The 25,958-nt window shown below is 42.1% G+C and overlaps 1 protein-coding gene across 1 annotated transcript in view; it reads right to left on the reverse strand.

The window, feature by feature from the left end:
• Mfe2 (peroxisomal Multifunctional enzyme type 2) overlaps nt 1-25,958 on the reverse strand; it is a 46,925-nt gene that overhangs the window by 10,986 nt on the left and 9,981 nt on the right. Inside the window, exons 9-24 of the mRNA XM_065432438.2 lie at nt 24,707-24,823; nt 24,326-24,388; nt 24,077-24,139; nt 23,382-23,516; nt 23,018-23,181; nt 22,670-22,793; nt 20,718-20,960; nt 17,873-17,979; nt 17,693-17,779; nt 16,844-16,951; nt 16,590-16,728; nt 14,550-14,680; nt 10,187-10,312; nt 7,451-7,595; nt 5,470-5,600; nt 932-1,126 (exon numbers count right to left, since the gene is read on the reverse strand). Coding sequence (XP_065288510.2) covers nt 932-1,126; nt 5,470-5,600; nt 7,451-7,595; nt 10,187-10,312; nt 14,550-14,680; nt 16,590-16,728; nt 16,844-16,951; nt 17,693-17,779; nt 17,873-17,979; nt 20,718-20,960; nt 22,670-22,793; nt 23,018-23,181; nt 23,382-23,516; nt 24,077-24,139; nt 24,326-24,388; nt 24,707-24,823 — 2,078 coding nt within the window. The remainder of the gene's footprint in view (nt 1-931; nt 1,127-5,469; nt 5,601-7,450; nt 7,596-10,186; nt 10,313-14,549; nt 14,681-16,589; nt 16,729-16,843; nt 16,952-17,692; nt 17,780-17,872; nt 17,980-20,717; nt 20,961-22,669; nt 22,794-23,017; nt 23,182-23,381; nt 23,517-24,076; nt 24,140-24,325; nt 24,389-24,706; nt 24,824-25,958) is intronic.

The raw sequence follows: 25,958 nt of genomic DNA on the forward strand, positions 1-25,958 counted from the left end.
TGCTGAAGAACACAAAATATATCATCTATATTCATTCGAGTGAAAGTAACAGTATAGCAGAAAGGCTATGATGATTGAAGGGTAACAATATGTTTTTGTTGCAAGACCACATGCCATCTTTTTGACAAGACAAAAGACTCGTATACGTGTTCTATACTGACGGATGTGTTTTAGTAAACTTTATTGCAATACAGATAAGTACTATGGTGAGATTATTCAGCAAGAAAAAGTAAAGGTACTAATACCATCAAATGGAGGCTTCAGGGGAGCATTTGAGATTATAATAAAGCTGCAATGCAGCCTTTACAGGGCATCACAGTGGGACCAAAACTGGAACCCGAACTGGTCGTGCATTTCAGCTTTGGTGTCCAATTGTCTTTTTGGTGTCTGAGAGACGCTATCAAAACATACTAAATAAATAATGCCTTGTTATTTACACTTATTACTTGCGCCAATTCTAACTTTTCTTCTCCATAATACATTGTGTATGTTTCACCAACTTACACAACTGTGCTGTGGCAAAGCTATCATGGAATGCAAGTAAGACCCCTGTTGCTGTTTTGCCACATGAACAAGCAGTATACAAACTTTTCAACAATGTGGAACCAGCACAGCATAGAGAAATTAATGGGGGACATGTGTTCTAAATACAAAATTTAAAAAATCTTCATTCTTTGAGGTATGATGCTGAAAACTTGTATATATATGTAATGTTGAGTGCTTGTACCCAATATGAGGTCTATTTTTGTTTATCTCCATTGGTTGTTATCTTACGCAAGCTTCTTTTAATCTTCTGCAACAATATTTAAACAAAAAAAGGACCTCATTTTCAAAAATCAGCACACTACATATATATGCAGGCTTTCAGCAGCATACCTAATAACGATTTTTGGTTCAAGACCAATGCCTCCCCTTACTACTTCCTGCTCACCTCATTTGGAGGTGGTGGCCTCTCCCCATCAGCACTAGCTGCTGCAGCTGCAGCTGCCTCATTGTCCTTGGCCGACTGGACAATTGCAGCCAGCTCATCCTCTGGGTTCTCCTCCTTGTCCTGCTCCCAGAGCTCCTGAAGCCTTTGGCTGGCCAGCACGTTGCCAGTGATCTTCATCTTGCCCGTCATGAATGCCTGTTAGCCAGCAAAGCACAGTCCACTCTCTTCAGCTTCTACCAGGCAAGACTAGCAAGTAGAAAACAGGTGCTGATACTGCTTTAGAGGTCACTGCAATGTTATGTACTTTATAACCTAGTGTATCTGCGAGAACATGACATTTTTTGCTTTCCACAATAACCAGCTTCAAGAAGAACCTAGCACTATTTCCCAAACAATGTGCAGGGTATGAGTAAACCGAGGTGTTTCTCCTTTTCAGTTTCAAGCTTTGAAATGTTGACGTGCTGAACCATTAGGCAACTTGGCATTGCAGAAAAGCCTACCTTTTTGTGGCTATTAAAGATACAGCTTCGTGTTCAGATAAGTTCAACTGGACGGGCATGTCCGGTAACAATCTAACTTTGATCAAAAAATTATGTTTTGTTGCCCGAGTGCCAAGGACAACCAAATCAATCTTGGTTTACAAGGAAACAGTTTTTATCGCACACACACAAAAATTAGAAGCACCCGGTCACAAGTGCTTTTTAACTATTCTTTAAAAATCTGAATCTTGGTCAGCTTCACAAAGAAAACCTGTTGTGGCTACGGCTCCAAAAATATTTAGAGCTAGACTGCGGTAAACAGCATTGATTTTAACTATTTACCATTGAGTATCATCACCACGATGTGGAGAAAATAAATTGTGAAAATAGAACATTGCCCAATATTGGCAGAATTCCAGATTTTGTCCCTCCACATCTGCGAAGAGCAATGTTTTCAATTTTTGTCAGTTTGTTGCCATGACCATGTAGTGTTGGCTCATTGCAATTTCCAATGTGCACTTCCCCAGTGATCAAGGCACTACCCTGCGATCGGCAATAAAGAATTCCCTCGCATTCTCTGCACTCTGTTTCCAACAACCTGCACACTGGACATGCTCTTGCAAGCCCTATATAAAGAACAAGCACTCCAAGCCATCTGACGATTCCCCAGTGTTCTGGCGTTGTGCCCATCGACAGATTTTGCAATTCCTGCGCAAGAATGTGCCGAGTGTCTTCAGCCATAAATTTTCTGTTTTGCCAATCCTCACTTTCCGAACCCTGGAGCATTTTGGTGCTGTAAAAGAAAGGAACCTGCAACCACGAGCATGCGTAGACCTCGCATGTCACAGCAGTCATACTGTTTATTTGGTCACATTTTTCACTTTGTAATTACAAAACAACAAAAATGATGGAAAATCTTTTTCCAGATTACATTAGTTCAAATCAACAGACCTAATTTGGCGAATTTTGAAGAAAATCAATTTTTTAAAGAATTTTAAGGTATCACTAATTTACTAACATGGCCTAAACTTGAGCACTTTTTGTAAATGTTTTAGTACCAACTAGGGTGAAGATATTTGTCTCAAATTTTGGCAACTGTCATGGCAGCAGGCTGAAAAAATTTGAAAATCGTGCTCTTCACAGATCTGGGCTTTGGTCAGTATTGCGCAATGTCCTGTTTTCACCACATTATGGAGGTGATACGTCCTCGTAAATAGCTAAATACTACTTACCCGCTGTCTATCTCTATACATTTTTAGAGCAGCAGCTACAAAAGTTGGTCTTTGTAAGCTAACCAAAATTCGGATACAGAAAAATTAGGAAAAGGGCCACTGACTGACCAGGCACTTCAAAAAAATTTTTTTTCACGAAGACAAGTTTTTCTTGCAAAACTACGATTGGTTTTGCTGTGCTTGGCACTGGGACAATAAAGTATAATTTTTTGATCAACAGTAAAAATGCCGACCAGACATATCCAGCTGAGCTTATCTGAACACGCCCATATGTGGGAGAAGGTGTGCAAGTCCGTGGTGAAGCAAAAGTAGAGAAAAATAAAGGTATGACAGTGTAAAGCCATTCAACTGTCTGGCCTGCTAAATAATGCTGCCTGCACAGATTCCAAGCACATGGCCAGCTGGTCCCTCAAGGAAGGTAGTTAAACCTCAATATAACGAAGTCGGTAAAATCGGCAGTTTGCTTCGTTATATAGAAATTTCGTTGTACTGAAATTCGACCTTTTATGCAAATAAATACAGTCGTCAATCGAGTTTTCTTACCCGGAAAGGGGCCGCAGAATTATTCGAATTATAGGGCAATCGAAAAACGCAAATTTGAATGAGAAAACAATTCATTTTTATAAACTTAGGAGTCGGCGACGAATGATACAGTTTCATGCCACGTACGCCATCTATATCTTCACATCGGCGATACGAATTAAGTGTAGCCAGCGACGCTTTCATGTGCCCTCTGCCCCCACAGCTGATAGCGTTGCCCGCACTGGGATGACGACGCTACCAGGAAAAGCGCCGGCAGCGGGGAGCGAATGTTTCGTCTGCCTCTCACTCCAAGGGGTCATCGAAACTCCAGATTACGCAACCTCCAATACTGAACGCATCAGAAGACAGCTTACGAAGTGCCACGCCCTCTCGGCACGCCCACTCTATGCACACGCGGCAGATTACCTCTAAGGCAGGGTGTCCGGCTGCGTATGCGCTCAGTCGCGCTTACATTCCCGGTCAGCCATGGCCAAGACGTGCCAGAAATCGAGACGCGCACCAACTTACCCCCCACTCTGCCCCAGCCACCCACTCCCTCGTGCGCGCGCTTGATCGCATTACCATGAGCTCGCTCCCCTCCCCCTCTTTGCATTTGGTTGTGCCTGAGGACCACACTCATGAAGCCCCCCATCTTGTCTCACCCTCACACACTTCCATTCGCACCTAAAGCGGAGAGTGCGCGGGGCCCGATAGGGCATTATTGCACTTGGACTTTATACGGAACAAGATGCGGCTCCACTTCGGCGGTCACCCTTGTGGCACGGCACGCTATTTGAGAGTTGTGTTTGCACGCGGCCATTTGTATTTCAATCATTTGACCATCTCCGTACGCAGAAGTTTCCATTTATTGTCTTGGCATTCCATTGCGGTGGCAAAAGAAATTTCGTTACATTGAAATCGCACACAAACGCACTTCGTTATATTGAGGTTCTAAATACATTGTGTTCTATGGACAAGAAGTTACGAAAAGTTAAATACTTCGTTATATCAAGAATTTCATTATATTGATGTTAAATGTTTAATGGGGTCCTTTTGGAACACTTTAGTGGTTTAGAATAGTGTGATGGGCGATCTATTACCACCAAGAGGTACCATACAACAACAGACTACTACAACAGATACATATTATGCTGTATTAGGGAATTTTATTTTTTCTTAATGATTACTATTGAATTAAGCAGTGTTACCTTATGCCATCACTTTATAACTTTTTATTTCATTGTTATCACACCTCCAAGTGCCAAAATAGAGCATCAAATGCACCAATGAAAATAATTATATTTAAAATGTGTTGCATACATCTTGAAACACTTCTGAGTGGACCTGTGCTACAAGTTTGAAGAATATGTATGAGCAGTTTCAGTGAAACGTTTTGGTGACGCTTTCACATTCACTCCACCCCCCCGGCTGATAGTGTCGCTTGCCTGGACTGGGACGATGTTATCATGAAATGCACAAGCTGAGGGATCGAACACTTCATCTGCCACATTTTTTTAATACGTAACTTGATATTACATGAACTATAGCACTAAAGGCATGGGAAGACAGTGCACATGAAGCCACAGCCATCTCGGCTAACCCCCTTTGCACCCACTGCAGGTTCCCTCAAAGATAGGGTGCACGGGCTGCATATGCTGACAGCCATGTGCAGCCATGGCAGGGCTAGAGGAGACATGGAATCACCTGTGCCCCCTCCCTTTCTTCATGCGCACTTGATCATGTTACCGCCACCATTATAATTTAATTTCATTTAATTATAACTCGTTATACTGAAATCTTATAAACACACTTCATTATACTTAGGTTTATAATACATGGTGTTCTATGAACAAGAAGTTATAAAAAAGTTATACTTTGTTATATTGAGAATTTCGTTATATATATATATATATATATATATGTTTAACTGTACCTCCAAACCACAGGAAGATGCTAAAGAAGCTTCACTTTAGGAGTGAAAATCAATTGACGAGTGCAGCTTATTCTTGCAGGAAACATAACAAAAAGCAAGGATGTTTTTAGCATGGTTTAGGCACTTAGCCCCTCAATAATGACTAGTTCGGCACAATGATGTCACCTTTAGGAATGGTTATTCTAGTGTTGCTGTATGTATCAAATGGACAGCAATAAACTTAGCTTTTTGATTAGAATCCCCAAAATGCATCCATCAATGTCCAATTTCCTATGCACCCAATGATATATGCAGCATATATACTTTTCTCTCTCTCACACACACACACACACTACCACCAACAATCAAAGAAACACACACAGCAGGACATACCCTCTGAGCATCCAGCTTTCCACTGAAGATACTATGCAGGATTTCATCTTCCATTATAAACGTGCAATCAGGCTTTCCCTGCTTAGGTGTGCCTAGGTAGACAGCTCCCTTGCCATTTTTCAAATCCAGGGCTGTCAACAGAAGAAAACATGAAGCAACACTTCGCTCATTAACTGTGACTACTGTACCTATCAGCTTCATTTAGCAGAAACTGTATTTGTATGTGTGACCTCTTAGGCCAAAGCAGCTGCTGCATGATGAGCAAATAGCATTCAGCACCTAAGGACAACAGACAACAAACAAAAAATGCACTGTTGAATGTGCCTCCAAGTTTCAATTCGTTGCTTCCCTGTCAAGATTCTAACCCACCAAGAGCCTTCCTCACACAGTTCCTGGACTGCAAGAGAAGTTTTCAATGTTATCACATCATTTTAATGCAGTCAGGCAGGGTGTGATTAACTGTGAACTCTCGTTAAACCATAGTTGGCCGGAGCTCGGGAAAAGTACGTACTAAACGGTAGTAGTGCTTACCCGAAACGGCATGAGACCACCTACTCACCTGTCAAAAATGGAACTTGGAGAGAATGCGATGAAAGGGCAAAAAACATGCAGTATTTATGCATTTCATGCGACAAAAGTCTGTTATTTTCATTTGATGCTGCCACAGCCTAGCAGCAACGTCAGTGGCCTCAAACTCCCTTAAGCTACGAACCAGCTTTTCCGCCAGCCCCCTCTACTCAGCAAACACCAGCATGAGGTTGACGTAATGCACAGCTTCTGCCACTGTCAGGCCTGAATCACCAGTGCTGTCACTTTCCGTGCCATCCTCATTATAGAGGCAATGATGGCAAAAAGTCTGACCTTGAAAAGTTGAACCTCGTAGCTGACATATTTTCATGGTCCCAGCAGCACTGCTGAGTGTCTTCTCCTTCGCACTACAAATTCCACACACTGCACACCGTAATCAATGGTAGATCCTTCTCGCGTGCCAGCGCCGACTTCATGCCACGTTCGATAGCACGAACGATGTCCAATTTTGCTTTTATGCTGAGCACCCGGTATATGTCTGTGCTTCGGCATGACACAAGTCTTAGCTTGCATGATGCCACAACGCTCTCTGGCTTGGTGCTGAAATTGATGTTAAGGTGGCTCCACCCTTTCAAGCACCCTCTGCATTTGCACTTGGAAGCCGTTATGATCTTTGAGGCTCTTTCTTTTGCCTGGCCAACCTACCGCCGCGATTGTGCTATGAAAAATGCAAACACTACATGCTAACTGATATGTACGCAATAAGCTGGTACAGTTTATGCAGATACAGAACGCATTATGTTCAATGGCCGCTGAGTTGGGAATCCAACTTTACTACTTTTAATATGAAACTACTCTTTAACCAGGTACGGTTTAACGAGGTTTTACTGTATTCACAAATATGTGCACAGATGCTTCTGAGAGCTGACTCTTGTACATGGTGAGCTGCCATCCACATGATTGGAGCAGAAACCTATGAAGAGAAAATCGTACAGGTTCCATGACGGGTAAATGCTGTAGGCGATTTAGGCTGAACTCCCAGGCTTTCTCTCAATTAATTTTTTGTAGTCGAGGAAAAACAATGAGGGAGCCTGTTCCACTGAGCCCATATCAGTCTCCATTCAAAGAATTCTGATGCAATCAAGCAGCTGAAAAATCTTTTGCGACCTGCTGACACCTTCAGGTTTTCTGCACAGCCTATTTCGCCTGCTGCACATCCATAAATATGCCATTGTACACACAAACCATCTTTCATATTCAGCATGTGCCAAGTGACTGAAAACACTGTTCACATGAATGTTTTTGGATCATTTTGGAAGTTTAAAATGCACCTGAATACTTGCAGTTAAGGAATAAACGAGACTGCATAAAAAGCTATAATAATGAAGCACTTGAAGCACTATGTGATACTTGTAAAGAACACCTGAATGAAACGCGGCACTATATAACTTACTATACTGCTTGGCAAGTTGCCCGTCTTTCTTGATGTCCCACTGGAAGATGGTCTGGACGGATGCAGCAAGATCAGGGTTGCTCGCAATCTTCTTTTCAAGAGACACAAAAATATCATCACTTTTCAGAGGCACTGATGACAACGCCTGAAATGAGCCCAAAAACAAGCACGGTCATCAGTGAAATGAGCTCAATGCAGACAATTCTATATGCAACATGGATAATCTCAGTTTATCGTAATATGGTGTACACTATATCTTTACTCATGGCAATCATGATGTCAGAAAAAAAAAAAACCTTAAATTCTTTAGGTTATAGGCGTTGGCTCATGGGGGTAAGTTTGTTAAGCCATAACTGCAACTTCTATGCCAGGAGGGCCTTCACACCCTTTTAACTACACAGCTATGCCACAGTGCAAACTGCATGAAAAAAAAAAAAGCTTTAGGTATGTTGAGAAAAGTAAAAACAGTAAATTAAGACTCTGAACATGAAACGGTATTTCACATTTTCAGCAATGTTATGATTGTCCTGGACTTCAACCTCTCAAGTGTACAAAACATTCCACTCTGCTTTCCCATGTTGAGATAATTTCTCTCATCCCCGAAGAAGTGCCAACCCTCTACGCCCTGAGCATACACAAAGGAGAGGAACCAAAGAATAAGACACGAAGAGGAAGAGGTTGTCGTTTTCACAACCTGACAAAAGCACTGCCACTTCCACAAGCTCCCCAAGTTTTCCAAGGACACATCGACTACCACAAGACCACGAGGGGTTATTTAATGCTGTCCTGGCCCCCGTGTTAGGCAGAACCGCTCGAGACTTGGACAGAGTCACAACCATGTACCAATGAAGTGAACACATTCTTTTCTACTTTTTTTCATCATCTTGACAGCCGCCTTTATCATCGCCTCCTGATTCTTGCGGTGACGACCCACCTTACTTGATCGAGATCGTATCGGCAATGAATAATGAAATCACAACATAGTCGAACGCCTCAACAAAAAAATGACCTGCATAACAAAGGCTTCATTACCTAATTCTTACTGTTTATATGTATTGTGAATGCCTGTACAATGAAGACCACTACAACAAATCTGCCTGTACAACAAAGGAATCTAGGCATCCCTGGCAGCTTATATTACTTTACAACAAATGCCACGTCAATCAGCATACACGAGGCAGTGCCAACAATGCACTAGACAATTGTAATGAAGCCAGCGAGTGTTACAGTCCTGCTGCACTGTTCCAGCAATTGCTAAACTCATATGTCGTTTGTCATAACACAATAGTGGGTGCGACATCTGATGAATACATCAATGTTGATGACGACGTCATAATGTAACTAACTAACTGATGACATCCTTAATGCCAAAAATTCTGGCATTGAGGCGTTCAATTGTGACAGTCAACAAACTCCATCTCTACCTTGCTTCACCTCGGCATCTCGCCGCAAAGCATGCCATGAACTTTTGTGCAATAAGGTCAGCTGCAGTTGCATATTCCATCAAACGAAGTGTGCACAAAAAAATCTGCACATTATTTCACAAGGCCCTCTTGAATGGACTTTTGAAATGCCAGTGCCGCCTGTGGCACCCAAGGAATAACAGAAATATTGAGCGTCACGTTTTTGTGCTTCCATAAAACGAGCCACTGGTCCTAGACAACTGGAAGGGTTGGGGTACTGCCGTACCGCATCGGCAGGAAGAAAAAAGCAGGAAACACTTGCTACGATCCGGAATTTGATCGTGCATGTGGTTCTGTATCATGTATGCTTCGGCTTTTGGCAGATGACGATTTGGGACACATAACATGCATGTGTGAGTAAGCCAGCAATGAATACGCTCCGCTCAAATCCAAAATTTCATGCTTGTGTGTTTAAAGGATGCCATATTCTTATCAAACAATAGATAGCAAACATGATTGCCTGAAGCTGCTTTGTTTTACACTGTTTTACACTGTTTGTTAACATTGTCGATAAATGCAAAGTTACACAAGTGACAAGCAGTACACAACGGCGTGCTGTCCACTGACAGCTGTCAATAGAAAAATCGTGTTTTTCGGGAACGTATGAACCGGTAAAGAAATGCAACTCTATTAGATCATTCTTTGTGTTCTCGATTGCGAACGTTGGTGCTGAGAAAATGCACTAATGGGAACGTATCAACGAGGTTTTACTGTATACACATCAAACAGCAAATGCTCTATTAATTCATTCGTGAATCGAATATCTAATACGAATTTTTTTCAAATATTCAGCATAAGCAATGAGAGTGGGTGCTTTGACTGTTTTTACAAGCGTGCTGCTCCCAACAGTGCAGTTCATGAATGAGCATTGCAGCATTCTAAGCAGTTGCTACAGTCGTGGAAATGCTTCTGACGACGTATCGCTAATGCAGACACTACCAATTGCTGCGAGTGTGTTCATGTAAACTGCCTACTTATCAGCACAATAAACTGCATCACAGTCAGCACAGTAGCACAATTAAGCTCCAAGCCTGGGTGTGCCTAAATGTATGCATAAACTACACAATGCACACACCAGTGCTGGGTTGATTTGTTTTTTCGATTTCCTGTCAAAATTTTTTTTTTATCTGGCAAAACCTATATGTTGTGGCATCATAGAGCCAAAAGCTTAGCAGCAAGGCCTCTCAAAGTTCAAATTAACAAGATTTCGCTATACTTCTAGAGGCATGTGCATCATTTGGTGGCACCAGCAGTCACTACCAAAAACACCTACCGCGGGAGCTGCATCTGCCGAAGCTGGCTTTGATGGAGCTGAATCCTTTGGTGGCTTCAGCAGCTCCCTCAACCGCTGCATAAGTAGCAGGTTCCCCTTCACTTTTAGCTTGCCAGTCATAAAAGCCTGCAATGCGAGAAAGAACGTATTGAAAATGCACACAGGCATGGCAATCCGGAAGACGAGAACAAAGTGCGAGGTAAAACCAACAGCCAGAGCTTTCTCTTCGGCTATTGAAAAAAAAAAAAAAGCTTAGCATGCTCTTGCATCAGTGATAACTCAATTTATCTTTACATTTGATTCATCACAGCGAGGGTTCCAAAAAATGTAGGGTCAGGCTATTCAAGAATAAAGTCTGAATGCATTGTGACAAATTCATTGAATAAGTGAACCCACAAGAAAAGCTTCTATACGGCACAATGATTGTAACACCACTTATTGTTAGCTGCATCTACGTAATGTTCTTCAAGTGCAGAGAACATTCCATATGAACTGCCGTGCGGACCTTCAAAAGCTGCAGCTACACCAGGAAAACACTGATCAACAGCTGTTACAAATTCGGTTGCCAATAAGGCTCAAGCACAAGAATGCCAATGCATACCAGTTATGAGCTACATAACAAATGTCTGCAAAGTTTATGCCTTCAGTCCTTTGCACTCTTGATAACAGCTGTCTTTGTAAACAGTAGGCCCTTAAGAAAAACAGCAAACAACCTTTAAAACCCTGTTAATCTTACCAAAAGCTGAGCTGAACTGAAAAGCTCCGAATTCTGGGAATGAAGCTTGGAAACTGTTCCCCTTATAAAAAAAAACTCATCTTAATAGAAGTCATCTTAAAGGAGGCTGTTTAACTGAGCTAGAAGAAGGTAAAGAAGAGTTTTCAGCAATACAAAAAATTACATTTAAAACTTATTGATCACAGTTCCAATAAAAATATGCTAACGCCAGGAGACAGTACATACCGGGTGTGCGAGGTATTTGAGAACACAATGTTGGCTTCAGGCCGAGAAGAATACCTCCAGCAAAAATACATATTTTCACCAAACTTTGGGAAAAACTTCTCTTACGCTTTATTTACACAATTATTGAATGAATCCGCCATCTGCAGCAATAACCGATTCAATTCGGCTTTGGAAACAGCTGCATGCACGGATCACGTGGTCCTTAGAGATGTTGGCCATAGAGTCGGCAATGGTGGCCTTCAGCAAGTCTTTTGTATTATGTGGCTGTTTGTTGACATCTCTCTCAATGATGCCCCAGACATAGTAGTCGAGCGGATTTAAATCCGGAGAACTAGGAGGCCGCAAGTTGGGAGTGATGTGGTCATAGAAGTTGTCAGCCAGCCACTCCTGGGTGGCGTAGACAGTTTGTGTGGAAGCCTGATCTTGCTGAAAGACATAAGGTCTTCCTTTTGAAACAGTCTCCATCCAGGGCTTTACAAAGCTGGCAAGCACCTCCACACATGTGGCAGCACTAACGCAGAGTTCTTCTGCAAAAGAGTGTGGCAGCATGATGTCACACTCGTTGCTGGTGACTGCTAACACCATCACAGACGATGGAAATTTTGTGTGCTTTACTGTAGGCACCTCATCAGCACTTGTGCAAAGCCACCTGTAATTACAGTGGCTAACTTTTAGGTCTTGGTCAAATTTCTTTTCATCTTAAAAAAAAAAAACAGAGCATTCCAGGCTCCTCAGGTCTCTTCAGCTTGCTTAGCAAGCACTTGGACTAGAGCAGACGATTCTCCCGAGTTTTACTGGACACGAATTGCCCCCTCCTCATGACATAGGAATGGTACCTCAAGTCCTCATGCCCAGCTAGCCCAACAGTAGACTTTGCGACTTGGAGCTCCTTTCCAATGGCCCGCATTGACTTCCTGGGTTGTCACTCATGATTACTTGCAGCCGCCAGAAAAAATCAGGGGCTCTGATGATGTCTGACTGCTGACTGTGCTTTTTTATTTTCACCACAGATGCCATGTCACTGCCAGAACACATCAGTTCTGTGCGCACCTTGTAAACGAGACTTCACTACGTTTAGAAAGGCGGCAATTTCCAAGTTGGCATGGCGTGCAGTGAGGGCAACGAGGACTGCATGGCATTTAATTTTCTGCATAAACCTATAAGCTTCCATCTTTGAACAAACTGTGCAGTGTGAATGATAAGGGGTCAACCAACAAGAAGCCACATGCCTATAGATATGATGAGCCTGCTGGTGTCTATGGCGATAAGGAATAGTTTTCTCAAATACCTCACGCACCCAATATAATTGTACCTGATCCTACCACACATGTTGCAATAACAACGGCAGCTTAACCCTGCGCAAAATTCAGTAAAGTGAAATTTTTCCTTGCTTAGGGGCGTATAGAATGTTAAGCAAACTTATCTCGAGCTGCTGAGGTAATACAGTAAAAGCTCGTTAATTCGAACCCCAAGGGGTAGCTGCTTCAGTTCGAATTAACGAAAGTTCGAACTAACGAAAGTGAAGGAGAGCAACAGTACACTGCGATTTGGAAGCAGTAGGGCATGTCAGAAATTTGGCGTGTCAGAAAGTGATGGCGTGTGCCGCGAGCACACACCATCTTGAAGTCGAGGCTCTGGGTCCGACTGTGCCACACTACCGATGTCCACCGAAACGAACGTTAGCCGAGGCTTAACACCATCACAATGAATCGCGATGGCTGATACCTCCTAAGCTGAAAACAGAGGTGCACAACCGATGAAGACTGCCGAGACAAAGACGCTGAACATGTGAAGGTGGCGAATGCCCTGATTCGTTGGTTCTTGATTGCAAGCGCAGCTGCGACGTACTTGATTCGCTGTGTTACGATGGCGCTTGCCGTGCCATCTCCGCACAACATTAGCAGCTGTACAAGATTTGCAAAGCCTCCGAGATTCGCAACGGGCATGAAGACTCGGAGGTTACGTAGAACGGAGAGGCAGCAGCCGCCGCTTCCTTCTGGCTGGCCCCGCGTCGGTTAGATTTTTTTCCAATTTTGCCTTCTCTCGCCATTCTCTCCATTTTGGAGGCAATACAACCTTGTGTGTAGGCAGTAGGCGCGTTTCTCTGGCCGTGTGCCAGGCGAGCGTAGTTCGAATTATCCGTGAGGGAACCTTCTCGCGTTCGAATTAACGGACTTTTTTATACATACACTTCTGTGGAGCTTGGCCGGACCAAATTGTACAGTTCGAATTATCCATAAATTCGAATTATTGAAGTTCGAATTAACGAGCTTTCACTGTATAAAGGTTTGATCTCTTCAACTGTACCACAATTAAAGATTAATCAGTGTTTTCAAACCTAACATTGCCTTCCTCTTCAATGGATAACTATTGCCAGTTTATTGTAAGGCTGGGAATAATTCAAAATTTGATTGAATTAGTCATGAGAATTTATTTCATTGCACCCGACTTCTTAAACACAGACTACAGATGTTGCATTATTCTGTAGTATAAATATCGTGCTAGTTCTTTGCTAGCATTTTATTTTTTGCACTGAAATGTCTGAGCGTACTTCCAAAGTAAACTGCACTTGATCTCATGCTGCAACAAAAAGTGGGCGACTTAAAGAAACTAGTTTCACATATGTTTGGGCAAAATCTTAAAGGTTATTTAGGAATCATTTGACTCACACAATGTAAACAAATTATGTGACCAAACAATTACAATTATTGAATTGATCAATTAACTAAAATGTTATTCGATCAACAAACCACCCAGACCTAGCCAAACTTTGAATTACCACTATAAGGCTATGCAGTAGTGCTGCCTGTAAAATCATTATGCCTTTAGGTATATGAAAATAACAGCATTATGGCAGACACATAACAGCAAAAGGAAAGAATATCTCATTTGGAACTGTATTTCTGCCCCAACTGGCAATGAGGTTACCCTTTGTTGTTCAGCATATTAGTACTTAGGCTGAGAGTTGTATTATTAAATACAACCCTGCCTTGTCAGCTGGAATACAGAAGCAGTTCAAAAAATGAAACAGCGAGGCCTTTGCTTATCTGGTCTCACGTTCATGCATAATATCCCATGTCCCACCACAAAAACCTTAAACAACGCTAGGAATACAGCACAGGCATGTAACTCAAGACATCTGGTTTTGAAGTAGACTCAATTGTGGGACTAGAATTTGGATGACATGCACTGCTTTTCAAGCAGTGAACACAGTAGACTCTGCTTAAGATAAACTTGAAGGAACCTTGGAAATCTCTCTTATCAGAAGTTCAGCTCAGCAGAAGTGCACAACAAAGTTCATGGCAAAATAAATAATGTTTCCCGAGCTCCTCATCTTATCAGATAATCTGCTTTGACAGTGTGTCTGAAAAGGAGGTATCCTGCTTCTGGTCTCATACACACCCTCTGAGGGTCCAGCTGCCCGACTGCCATGTTGAACATATCTTCATCTTCAATGGTAATGACGCAGTTGGCTTTGCCATCTTTTGGAGGGCCCTTGTATACAGCTCCTTTGCCATTCTTCAGATCCAAGGCTATAAAGTGTTGCGAAAACGAAAAAGAAGAATTAAGGGGGGAAGTGAGTTAAGCACAATGTGGTTGAAGAAAGTCAAGTGGCAAGGAAAAGTGTCATGCATGCATACACTGAAGCTGAAGACGATCTAAAAGCCATTTAAGAAGATAAATGCATGCTAAGAATGCAGTGAAGTTACTTTTTCTTGTGTGAAACAACTTCCCTTTTGGAACGAGCGAACTGCTACATGTCGAGTTCCGACACAAACTTCAGGATCACAAAAATTTCAGTTTCCTCTGGGATGCATTACATACTACTGTCGTGGATGCTCCAGGTCTCAAAAAACAGTGAATTAGCCCAAGCTGAGCATGATAGAGCAGTATGTAGTTAACAAATGAAAACATGGAACAATTTAGTGCTGATGGTAGAAGCAGCTACGAGAGCAATGAGCAATTCCCATTTACAGGTACTGCTCTCCATACTTCCAGCAGCCTGTAGCATGCTCAATGCAAGAAATGACATGATCATATGCTTCTAGTGTTTTGTAAAGGTTTTTACAGCAACACCGAGGTAGCTGAAGTTTATTGGCATAGAAAATTTCTTTACTAGAATGTTACAAAAGCAAGTAAACAAGAACACATTTTTTTATTACTTCAGCATTCCCACCAAATCCATTGATCATACGAGTCCCAGATATATTTTCTAAGGATCCACTAAATTTTAAATTCAGACCATTGAGATTTCACTGCATTCATATGTGGCAGCAATAGTGGCAGTGGCAGAGAGAAACAGAAAACAAGTTTTCCAACAGTAGGAAATTCAGTGGGATAGCAACCATGGCAACCCGACACGATGTCATGGTGTCTAATGAAAAAAAAAATAATAATAATCTGGGATTTTACATGCCCAAACCACAACATGATTATGAGGCATGCTGTAGTGGGGGACTCCAGATTAATTTTGACTGCTTTGAGGTTCCTTAATATGCACCCAATGCATAGTACACAAGTGTTTTTGCATTTCACCCCCATCGGAGTACCGCCGCAGTGGTCAGGATTCAATCATACGATCCCACACCCTCAGGCTTAGCAATGTAACGTCAAAGCCACTATGCCACCAAGGCAGGTTGTCCCACGTCACAAAACAATGCATAAAGCAAAGTGGGAATGTTGCTGCAAATGGTAAAGGAAGCAGCATGTGTCAATAGGAATAAGCAAATCTAATATAACAATTAAAAACTAATTTCCAAGACTCTGATGCACTGTTTAAACTTTAATTCTATACATCTGTTCGAGAACACATTACATTACACACAAATTTTCAGGCAGCATACAAAGACAAATTGTTAATGGAGTCCGGACAATAGCCCATAAATGCAAGGCTGTAGCTTTATATGCCACATTTGTTATAGCATTTTGCAAGTACGGCACTACTATGCAGTTTTATCAATATTTTGATGCACATTACACAGAAGACAGAAAGTTAGGGTCTCTCAGAAGCTTGAGATTCAAGGTATACAAGTAATATTCAACACTTACTGGAAAACCTTTCTATTGCTAGTTTGAGTTCCCTGAACCATGCATGTGTTTCCACTGAACATTGTAAAGAAGAATGTCAATTCATAATAAGTTGTAACTTAAAGTTTTCAGAGCAAATCTGATTTTCAAAATTAACTACGCCCCTAATGAGACCCAACAGTACCTTGATGTGCAGTGCTGCACAGAACTGCCGAATAGTTATGCAAGTTGCCTTGAAATGCTCTTAACAATCCATTTTTTTAAAGGTGGCATACAATTTCACATTCCGTGTTCCTTCCAAGTGTGTCCAGGGTTGTATGCTGCGATTTCTCTAGATGCACATAGAAACATCAGAGAGTGCCCTAGCTAATGTGTAGTGATGGCAACACAAAGGTGCATTCATGAAGCACATACTCCAGACAGCTGCTGGTTTTCCATTGACCAGAATGTTGTACTCGTAGATTGCCTTGACTTTTGAGGCCAGTTCAGGCATGTCCTCCACACGAGCCTCCATTCCAGCAAACACGAGGTCAGACTTCAACTCTATGTCAGACTGCAATACAAAACGAAAACAAGACTGCAACATGTGCAAGTTCTGTGTAGTATATGCAAATCGGTGAGAATGGATAGAAGCATTACAGTGCAAACAACCAAACTAGGAGCCTTACCTCCAGTGATGATCCCAGAGGTGCTTGAGGAACAGCAGGTGGTGGTTGTGCAACATCATGAAGCTCTACACATCCCCCGGAGATGATCTGTTTCTTTGATTCAGGTACCTATAGGGAGGAAAGTTGCTTTTTTTCTTTTCTTTTTCTTCAAGCTTTGTTATCTACTGTTGAAAGCTTTTTCACAGAACAGCATCAAAACATTTACAAGAACAGTGATTGTGTACAGTAGTTTTCAGTGTATTTTTATTTCAAAAGGTTACACCTGTGTATGTCAAATAAAACCTAACAAGGCTGGCATTCTTAATGAACAATCACAGTGTGCAGAACATTCACACAATATTGGGTTGCCCAAGAATTCAGACAAATGTTAGCACTTGCTCTCCAATGGCTGAGTCAGCCTTCACAGTTACTACAATAACAACAGTATTCAATCTACATCCAGCAGGTGCATGGCACTAAAGGTGGCGAGTAAATGCAGGACATTGAATAACATGCAGAGCATGCAGAATTGACATGACCAGTATTGCAGATTTGCCACACAGCAAAAACAAAAAGAAAGAAGTGCCACCATGACAGAATGCTTCAACACGAGATCCTCATTTTGCTGGTAGTTTGCAGTGAATATGCACAAGACCAAGAGAAAAATAACAGCAAAGGGAGGAAATGTTGCCAGCATGGACTTGTACTGATCCCATTCGCCTGCAACTCTGCTATTCATAGCCCTTCAACAAAAAAAATCTCCCTGTGATAATGATCCTTGGTAGTGCCTCAGAACCATCCATAAAGAAGAAAAATTTTTGCAAACACGGTTGAGGGACCCCCCTTAGGAAAGCACAGGCAGAGACTTACCGAACACTGGAAGATAATGCAGTTGCCATCTTTCCACATCTCTGTTCGAATTGACTGGCCTGGTACAACGGGCCCTGTGAACCTAGCCTGGTGGGAGAGAATAATTTATTTACCCTCAGAAAGTCAAGAAGTTAATGATGGTATGTACACCAAGAAAAACGAAACACGTAGGTCAGTTACCTTGATGGACTTGAACTTCCTCACATCATTGTCTGCATACTGCTTGAGGATGTGACGCGTTGCATAGCCGAATGAACAGAGCCCATGCATGATCGGCTGAGGGAAACCTGTGAACATGTGAAGAAAAGCAAGAGCAACACAGAATGCATTAAGCTCACCAAGTTAACACTGATGCATTTGTGTTAAAAAGAAAATTTTATAGTAAGCACATACTGGAGCACTGAATGCTGTGAATATATGCTCGTAAGGGGATGTTAATGCTACACTGAAGTTCTAGTTAGACAACTGCTATATGTCTGAACAGTATAACATGATGCAGTGAACATATACACAGAGTGTTCCCAGTTGATGAAAACAGAAATGTGAATCAAGTCCTAAATTATTCTTCAAACCAAAAAAAAAAAGTTAAAAATTAAACTTTTGAAAAGTGCCAGGAATTATACATATGTCATATCACTGAGCCATAAAATTATTATGAACTTGAAGAGTAGAGTTAACCTGTCTAATATAATGATTACCTTAGATGAAACTCGCTAAACAGATAAGATTTTAACCTAAGCTATGAATTTTGCATGCACGAACAGGTTAGATTTACAATTATTATGAACTTGAACAGTACAGTGAAAGCTCGTTAATTCGAACTTCAATAATTCGAATTTATGGATAATTCGAACTGTACGATTTAGTCCGGCCAAGCTCCACAGAAGTCTATGTATAAAAAAGTCCGTTAATTCGAACGCGAGAAGGTTCCCTCACGGATAATTCGAACTACGCTCACCTGGCACACGGCCAGAGAAAAGCGCGTACTGCCTACACACAAGGCTGTATTGCCTCCGAAACGGAGAGAATGGCGAGAGAAGGCAAAATCGGAAAAAAATCTAACCGACGCGGGGTCAGCCAGAAGGCAGTGGCGGCTGCCGCCTCTCCGTTCTACAAAAACTCCAAGACTTCTTGCCCGTTGCGAATCTCGGAGGCTTTGCAAATCTTGTACAGCTGCTAATGTTGTGCGGAGATGGCACGGCAAGCACCAAAACACAGCGAACCAAGTACGTCGCAGCTGCGCTTGCAATCAAGAACCAATGAATCAGAGCCTTCGCCACCTTCACATGTTCAGCGTCTTTGTCTCGGCAGTCTTCATCGGTTGTGCACCTCTGTTTTCAGCTTAGGAGGTATCGGCCGTCGCGAATCATTGTGATAGTGTTAAGCCTCGGCTAACGTTCGTTTCGGTGGACATAGCTGGTGTGGCACAGTCGGACCCAGAGCTTCGACTTGAAGATGGTGTGTGCCCGCGGCACACGCCATCACTTTCTCACACGCCAAATTTCTGACATGCCCTACTGCTTCCAAATCGCAGTGTACTGTTGCTCTCCTTCACTTTCGTTAGTTCGAACTTTCGTTAATTCAAACTGAAGCGGCTTCCCCTTGCGGTTCGAATTAACGAGCTTTTACTGTACAGTTAACCTGTCTAATACAATGATTACCCTAGATGAAATTCGTTAAACAGATAAGATTTTAACCTAAGCTATGAATTTAGCACGCACTAACAAGTTAGATTCCACAACTTCATAACTTGCTTTAGAGGTGAAAGTACAGTATACATTGTTAATTAGGCATTTTACAGCTCTCACATTGCGTGGGAGCTATAACGGTGATAAAGTGTAGCTTGATTGATTGATGTCTTCTACTCGACAACAGTGCCAGCTTTTTTTTTTTCTTTTGCGATAAAGACTTGCTTTTAAGGCATAATTCTTGGTGCGTATATGTGTATTATATGTGTGCTGTGAGGCCTGTGTTGTGTATGAATTGAAGCAGTGTTTTGTGGAATCTGTTGTCATGTATCCAGCGGTCATAACTGGTTGTCACACTGTAGCAGAGGCCGGCTTGCAGTAGGAGACGCGAGCGCTCCGATTTTAAACCAGTACATGTCAATTTTAGGTGGTATGCATCTGCTTCCATCACAGGAATGGAGCAGTATGGACACGTAGCACCCAGTGGTAAATGCAATCAGTTCCACCTTGAGATAACAGCCGGTGTAAGGGCCACCCCGGCCCGAAGCCTCCTAAGCACAACTTCCTCTGCCCTAGTAAAGTGAAGGGGGAGGGAGCAGACACATGGTGGGATAAGAGCGCGTGTGTCCTGCCGGAGAAAATTTTTACGGGCTCGGAGCGAGTTACGGGGTTGAGGTGGGAGGGGAATAGGTGGAGGATCAGGATTAGGAGGGCAGCATGCCTGCTGGTCAGCAGCAATGTTGTGAGGGTTCGCTGAATGGCTTTGAATCCAGTGTACCTTGACGCAAGTAGCTGTTTTACTATTCATAGTGTGTATTGTCTCGCCAGGTTTGTGATTTCCAGAAATGATAAAACACTGCTGTTGAAAGCAAGATCTCATTCTATCAGATCATAGTACAACCCTACAATTTTCAGATCACAGTACAAACCTACAATTCACAAAGTGAAGGTTACAGCCAAGTCAATGCAGAGGGAGAATGAACAGGACAGATCAGCCAGGAGACAAGATTTCTTCATTCAGTATCCACTGGTGCACTAAGGATCTTATCCAAAATTTCAGAAGCCACACATCCACAGCACCCTAATCAATATGTAGCCATCACACTAGTAGCTCTGTTGAAGTTGTGGGTCACGTGACTAAAGCTAGAAAGGAAGGGTTGCAGGAATGACGGCAAACTAGTGCAACCTTTCTATCTGCATAATCAGCAAATTATAACAAGATTAAACTTTTGCTATGTAGTAACTTCAGTCCACATGTCTTCATCCTCACATGCAAACTCCCCTGAAGGGCACACACAAAACAGTAAAAAATCGTGGCTCAGGTAATGATGGCTCACCTCCAGCGGCTGAGAACATTGGGTCTATATGCAGGGGGTTCTTGTCACCACAAAGGCGATACAGTGCGGCTTGGTTGAGGGACGTCTTCTCCTCGACAACGGCATCAGGTTTGCGATTTGGAATGTTCGCCAAGGGCCTTGCTTTGTCAGTAGTTCTCTTGCCACCGAAGTTTCCACTCCCAACAAAAAATGTTGACCACTGGGTGTGGATGACACGCTCATCATGCTCGTCAAATGTGTCCGCTGCATGGTAGTGTCAGAAAATTTACATGTGTACTGAGGTCAAAGCACCCAAACCCATGGGATAAAAAAGAAAGTAAAGGTTCTTTGCATAAAACTGACTGATAAGGGTTGCAATAGAAAGTTCAGGTCTCTTTTGCATATAGTAGTGCTGTTGACCTACATGCTAGTGGTCATCAATTGTAGCCTCAAGTGTAACAGCAAGGCACAAATATTATGCACCTTAGTGAAGCCTCCTTGCTGCAACGTGGTACTGTGGCACAATTTAGCATACATTTGGTGAATAATGGCTGTTGCCTTTGACATTTCAGTTCACATATTTGTGCATTCTGCCTTTTGCTTTTGCATGGTTAGACATGACACCTAAAATGCTTCAAGCAATATGCCATTAACCAGTGCAAACACTAGGTATAACTTGCCGTAGAAATAAAATTTTGCATCATTACACATTTCAGAAGCAAACATGACGCACAGGAGTTTAAGACAAAATGCTTCACAAATCAGTGCAGACACCAGGTATAGCTTGCTATTGCAATGAAAACAATAGCTAAATGCTTCTTATGCTCACCTTAAACTTAACAATGCCCAAGTTTGATGAAAAGACTTAATTTCCACATAGTTTTGACATGAAGCCTATAAGAAAGTGCAACACTGTGTTGGTGGAATGGTATACCAATATGAATAGCAATTTCGTAATTCTAGGCTGTATGCCCAAGCTTTGTGGGCATTCAGCTTTTAAACACTGCCTGTGCTTTATAATATTTAAGAGGCGATATTGTTGCCTAATTTTCTATTTAGCATAGGGCACATCGCTACGTATGACTACAGCAGCTGTAATGAAAAAGGAAATGCTTGAACAGTTGATGATAATGCTGTCCAAGAAACATTAGGCATAACAAGAAAGAAGGTCTGCTAATATTAATTCATTATATTTCTGTGCATTCAATTCTACAGAAGTCAGAGTAGCTCTTTCCCCCATATTCTTATGAAGAATCTTCATGGATCACTAAAGTGAGTTCAATGCACTAGAAGCAAATTTTTTAGAGATGAACAAGATAAAAAGCACAGCTTTCCATATGTACAAGAACTGTTAGCAAACCCCTGAAAGATGTTTGAACTTGCAGGTCTGTAAATCTGAACCTGGCAATCTTACCAAATGACAAGCACTGCAACATCAAATTTATGCACAAATGATACATATGTTAATGGGGCATGTCTGAAGGTGTTACCTGTGCAACATTTACTGCCTCTCCAAGAGACACTAAAAGAAAACATTAAGTTGAGACAGGTCGATAGCTTGTTCTTCTAGAAGTCAATTATCTCCTTCTCTGGGACAACATATCACTTTGTTGCTTAGGAAATGGCCACCAAAAACTACACTGCTGCGCTTCAATTTGAACTGCGCAAAACCAAAACGGACGGGTTGACGTAATACCCACATGACCTCCTCCTATGCCACTTTATGAGTCAGCCAGTGCTGACGTCGCATGAGAAGTACCATAGCCCACAAGAGGTGGCACCACTGTGGTTTCCCATTTTTGTCATTTTCTCACTTACAAAGGCTTTGTTCTCGCTACGAATGACGAATTCTTTATTACGGAAGACTAATCTTACAACCTAGCTCGAATTTACATTTTTCGTTAACGTTCCTTTAAGAATAATCAATGCTGCTTACAAGGGCCTAATGCATACAAAAAATAAAGCAGGCTTACCATCCGCAATTACCACAGCACCAGAACCTTTGTCGAGGACGTCAACAACCCGAACCTCAGTTTTCAGGACACCAGATGGTGCAATCGGGCGAAGCAGCTCAAGGTACTGCTCCCCATGAAGCATCTATGCAGAACATATATACACACAGTTGAAATTATATGAAATGTCAGGACCGCAGAAGAATAAGTGATTCTTCCCACTTTTCTGCAATATGAATAAGTAAAGAAATGAGCACAACAGGAAACCTAACCGGCAGCATCGACAAGAAGCTGGGCAGAAAGCATGGTTCGCTTGAGAAAAGAAAGTTAGCTGAGAAGCTGCATCATAAAGTACACAGCAAACCTTACCTTTGTAGGGTCAATGTTAAGCTTCCTTGTCTCTTCGTGTTGAGCAACACAGCCAAAGACAGCTGGCATGGCAGGAATCACACCAAACGACGGTAGCACGGAGAAGTCCTCGGCTCCCTCGTAAAGAAACTTGAGGTGATCTTTATCCTGGGTTGACAGTCCGACTGAACGTGCAAAAGAGACCGACACTCACTTAAGAAAGACAATGCTACAGCACAAATTCTACCTTGCACAACGAAATCCAAGCATTACCACTCAGATGCTCGTAACATCAATATATCCTAAAGTGCACTTGCATATGAACAAAGATTACAGTCGAGTGCATACCTCGCGGCGAGAAATTCACAAAGATATTTCACTTTACCTGCAAGAGCATATAAGATGACTGTGTCAGGGTTGTAGACAAACACCGAAGGGTCATCGACAGGTGGTGTTGTGGACACGACAGGGCGTGACGGTGCCTGACCAGACAGGACTTCAATCAGAGACTTGGTCTGGTCTGAAACAGAAAGAGAAGGTGTCAGATACACACAATGCGCCCAAGATAATCCAATTCAACTAGCGGCAAAGTATCCAAGTCCCCATCCCCCTTTCCTCCCAAAAAACAAAATGACAACAACAAATGTACATGCATATTAGTAAGCTCAGCAAAGTCTACAGACCTTAATTTTGGTTCATAGGGCTACTATGCCTAACCAATGAGCTATTAAAAGCAGTATCTTATGAGTAGTGCAGACCCCGAAACTGAGTTTGTCACAATGACATTTCTAGAGTGTGTGTACACCTAGTTTGCTATTTGCTAATGACTCCCTGCATAGGCGGTGTAATTCCATTATTTCTGTACTAACAACTCAGCATAGTGGCGTTTCCTTGCTCCTAGAGAATTTATCTAAAGATGAAATCACATAGATGCAGAACAAATCATTGCACTTGAAAACTTAATTGTCACTGACGTAGGCACAAGAGGACTATATACCTTGCTTTCACACTCATTATGAAGCTGACACCACATGCATAATACAAACAAGGTAAAATGTGTTCTGGCTCTAAAGTACATACCATGGATGGAAGCCATTGGCTGTGCGGTTGACATATCAGTAATCTGCGACCAGCTGTCACGAACTAGAGGAAAATGAATGTACATTAGGTAATGATGCAAAGCACAAAAGCATTCCTCAGTCTAGCACAGGGAGATTTAGGTTTTACACGCACACACATGATAGTGCATTTGCACATTCACCATTCAGCTTCAGGAATGCTCCAATCCTAGAAGCCCTCTTTGAACATCTGTTTCTTTAGGAACCTTACCTTTCTCAGGTGTGATAAAATCTTCACCGATGAAAGCTTTTCCAGCTGATCTGTACCACTGATCTAAAAAAAAACATACATGCTCAATCAGCAAACCTTGATCACAGATTTGGCTTTCATTTCCACAATTAAATGCTAGCACAGGACATACAGCTTCTCATTTCTGTTAAACTTAAGTAAGTGTTTGTTAAGAAAACAAAGAAACAACTTGTAAAAGAATTCCCTCAGGAAACAAGAAATTAGTTACCCCTAATTACACAATTTTGTGTTTTGCTGTATGACTACTGATGACAATGTTTTCATTTCCATAACCCTGTTTCAGAACTTCAAGGTGTGAGAATAAAACAAGCATGTGCACAGGTTGCACACAAACAGACTCACATTTGCCAACATAGCCCCCAGCTGCTTCAAACACACCACCAGTTTCAGGGCAGCTGTCATGGCACAGCCAAACAACAACTGGGCTCACAAAAGATGGCTTGAGCTTCTCAAAGATCTCTGCAGAAGAAAAAGCATAAGAAATGCTTGTGGCAGGAGTGAAAACCACACATTGGTTATAGTAATCGGTGGACATGAAGGTGCTTAGTGTGCAAATAGCGTAGACTAGTCAGGTTTGAGACAATACTAGTCAGCTTGCACCAGTGTAGAAAAAATCATAGTCTTTTCAGATATATCTGGTACCCAAATCAACAATTGCATGTCAGCCTGCACTGCTTTAACAGGTATTGTCATTCAAAATGGTGTCTCAAATAAAATGAAAGACATGCACATGAAGAAATAAACATGAGATAAAAATTAATGCTATGAAACCAGCACCACATACATTCTAAAATATGTCATAAACAGAACAAGCTTAGTTATCCGCGCTAAGCTAAGCTTGTAATGAAGAGGCAACGTACGGCTAACTGACCCATTGATGCCTTTCGTCACGGTATAGGACACATATAGAAATAATAATATATGGGGTTTTACGTGCCAAAACCACTTTCTGATTATGAGGCACGCCGCAGTGGGGGACTTCGGAAATTTTGACCACCTGGGGTTCTTTAACGTGCACCTAAATCTAAGTACATGGGTGTTTTCGCATTTCGCCCCCATCGAAATGCGGCCGCCGTGGCCGGGATTCGATCCCGCGACCTCGTGCTCAGCAGCCTAACACCAGACACATACAGAAAGGAACATAAAATAAATACATCATCCTATTAATGACCAACTGCAGGATGAAGAACTCTTGCAGTGATCTCTAATTACCCCTCTGTTATGCCAGCTGGCACTATCTTGTGGCTGTAAATTTTTTAATTTTATCACACAACCTAGGGCGGTATTCTCGGGTGATTACTGAGACTGGGAACTGGACATGAAGTATACGGCTGACAGCAGTCTTGGCACAATGCGAGGATAGTGTGCTCTGCACAGCTACAGCAGCGCTATTGGCTGTATACGTAGACCTGTCTTGCGCCGAGTCATCCAAAATTTTGTGAAACGATTAAGAGTGATCGCCAAAGAATACCGCCTGTAGATCTCTTCCATCCCTGACTATGCTTTCCTGCTTTTGGCACTAACAGACCAACAGTTATTTGGCATACACATTACTTGTCCAGTCCTAATGTGAACTAGAATAACGGCTACCACT

This window comes from Dermacentor albipictus, chromosome 1 (genome assembly GCF_038994185.2).
Source record: "Dermacentor albipictus isolate Rhodes 1998 colony chromosome 1, USDA_Dalb.pri_finalv2, whole genome shotgun sequence".
Classification (NCBI taxonomy): domain Eukaryota; kingdom Metazoa; phylum Arthropoda; class Arachnida; order Ixodida; family Ixodidae; genus Dermacentor; species Dermacentor albipictus.